This window comes from Zea mays, chromosome 4 (assembly GCF_902167145.1).
Source record: "Zea mays cultivar B73 chromosome 4, Zm-B73-REFERENCE-NAM-5.0, whole genome shotgun sequence".
Lineage (NCBI taxonomy): Eukaryota > Viridiplantae > Streptophyta > Magnoliopsida > Poales > Poaceae > Zea > Zea mays.
In genome coordinates this window covers 195,192,800-195,195,064 of record NC_050099.1, presented here as the reverse complement: position 1 = coordinate 195,195,064, position 2,265 = coordinate 195,192,800, and the positions used below count along the sequence as shown (strand labels likewise).

General features: G+C 51.0%; 1 protein-coding gene across 1 annotated transcript; it reads left to right on the top strand.

The window, feature by feature from the left end:
• The first annotated feature begins 519 nt into the window (after positions 1–519).
• LOC103654359 (uncharacterized) lies at positions 520–1,752 on the top strand. Its single transcript, XM_020552288.1, has one exon. It carries the CDS (start codon positions 682–684, stop codon positions 1,750–1,752), a length of 1,071 nt encoding a protein of 356 aa, XP_020407877.1. The 5' UTR covers positions 520–681.
• Positions 1,753–2,265: the final 513 nt, after the last annotated feature.

The following is a 2,265-nucleotide window of genomic DNA, read 5'->3' as shown; positions in this document are numbered from 1 at the left end:
TTTTGATACTTGATGCCAAAGGCGGTGACGATGCTATAAAGACAATTAACAATTTATAATTGTTTCTATAGTTAAACAAATATACTTTTTGATAATGTTATGATATAATAACACATAATAAATCACAAAATAACAATTTATTTGTACTAGTCTATCGCAATTAAAAAAGGTGTAAATTTTATTTTAAAATTCAGACACCTGAAATATAAGAGAGACGTCATAATGATATAGGTTGATTCTTAAAACTAAAGTTGGGCCGGACATTATGGAACGTCTTGTCCTAGCTTGTCCTGATGCCATTCTCTCATTATATTCCCGGTCCAGGTCAACGCGGAAACACGGCCATGGCAAGCTAAAAACTTTCTTCAGAGCTTCGTCAATCTTCTCTTTGAATGTGTACGTGATGGAAAGATACAGTAACAGTACCTAGCAAAGCAACAGGTACCGAACTGGCCGGCCCGCTTCAGCTTCTATATAAATGCTGCTCCGCTCGGTCACATCCGAATCCGCTACCAAGATACTCCTGCACCGATTAATAAATTCATGCAGCTCTATAATTTATTTGCATAAAGCAGCGAGAGCTCGATCATCATCAGGAACTATCTACCCCCTTCAATTTGCAGCCGCAATTAATCTATCGGTCGTCGTCAGCTTGCGAGCGACAAGGCGCGACAGATCGAGATGATGGAAAGCAGTGGTGGTAGTGGCAGCAGTGATCCGTTGCTGCTGGCGCCGGGATTCAGGTTCTACCCGACGGAGGAGGAGCTGCTGACCTTCTACCTCCGGCACCGCCTCGCCGGCACCAAGCCCGTCGTCGAGCACCTGATCCCCGTCATGGACATCTACGGCTACCACCCCTCCGAGCTCCAGGCGATGGCCGGCGCGGCGAACGTGTGCGACACGGAGCAGTGGTTCTTCTTCTGCCCCCGCGCGGAGCGGGAGCTGCACGGTGGGCGGCCCGCGCGCACCACGCCGTCGGGCTACTGGAAGGCCACTGGGTCGCCGTCCTACGTCTACTCCTCCTCGCCCAACAACCGGGTCATCGGGGAGAAGCGCACCATGGTCTTCTACCAGGGCCGCGCGCCCACCGGCAACAGGACCCGCTGGAAGATGAACGAGTACAAGGCCGTCGCCGACGATGCGCCGCCGGCGCCAGGGGCGCCCGTCATGGTACGTCCGTCCGTCCGTCCGTCCGTCCTTGTGCATGCATTTATTTTTAATGATGACGGTAATCAGGTCGTACAGCAAGTTTTGATGACGCAACTGCTAGCATTCGATGTTATTAATTGTATCTGCCATGTCTGCAAGCAGCTGCGGAACGACTTCAGCGTCTGCCGGGTGTACATCAGCACGGGCACGCTGAGGTCCTTCGACCGCCGGCCGCTCAACCGGCCGGGCGGCCTCGCCGTCGTCTCCGCTCATCAACAAGCCGTCCACTGCGGTTACCAACAGCAACAGCTACAGCCACAGCTACCGCCACCAGCGGCGGTGGCGAAGACGACGACGAGACACCACCATCAGCAGATGCATGCTGCGGTCGTCGTGGACGACGACGCGGCCGACAGCAACGGACGGCATGCAGCGGCGGCGGAGAACTCCCACGACAGCTCGTCGTCGGGGTCGCGGGGCGGCGTGGACGGAGCAGAAGACGCCGCCATGGCCATCGACTGGGACTCGCTCATCCCTCCTGTGGATGATCTCGCCTTCAGAGGCGTCGATGACTTGACCCGTGTCATTTGGCCCCATAATTGACAGACACCAGTCGCATCTCCTGCCGTGTGCTTCATCATTAGAAAGAAAGAATTATTCCTGAGAATGTAAGATGGTCAGTGCTTAGAGATTAGTGGCGTAGTTGACAACGTACGTGATAAGCTGCAGGGAAAATAAGGTAGAAGTTCACTAGCTAGCTAGCAGGCCTGTTTTCGGCATGAGTTAAATTCAGCAGGGGATACATGCACATATATTAGAAATTCTGACATTACAACTGATCAAAATTACTTGCTATGCGTGCACTCTGTTTTTTTGTTCATTTTGATTCCAATGCGCGTATATTGTAATCTCAATTCTGTCGGTTATAAAAACTTATTAGTTATTACTCCATATATTTTCCCATTTATAAACAATATATGCAACGTAGCTTTAGTTGTAGCTTTCTACATGTCCACCTCCACCCCAATTCGACTCTTATGTCGTCTAGATCCGTCTTGGATGACCTGCCGATCCTAATACAACCCTAGGATCTTACCCCTCCTAAGAGGCAAGATC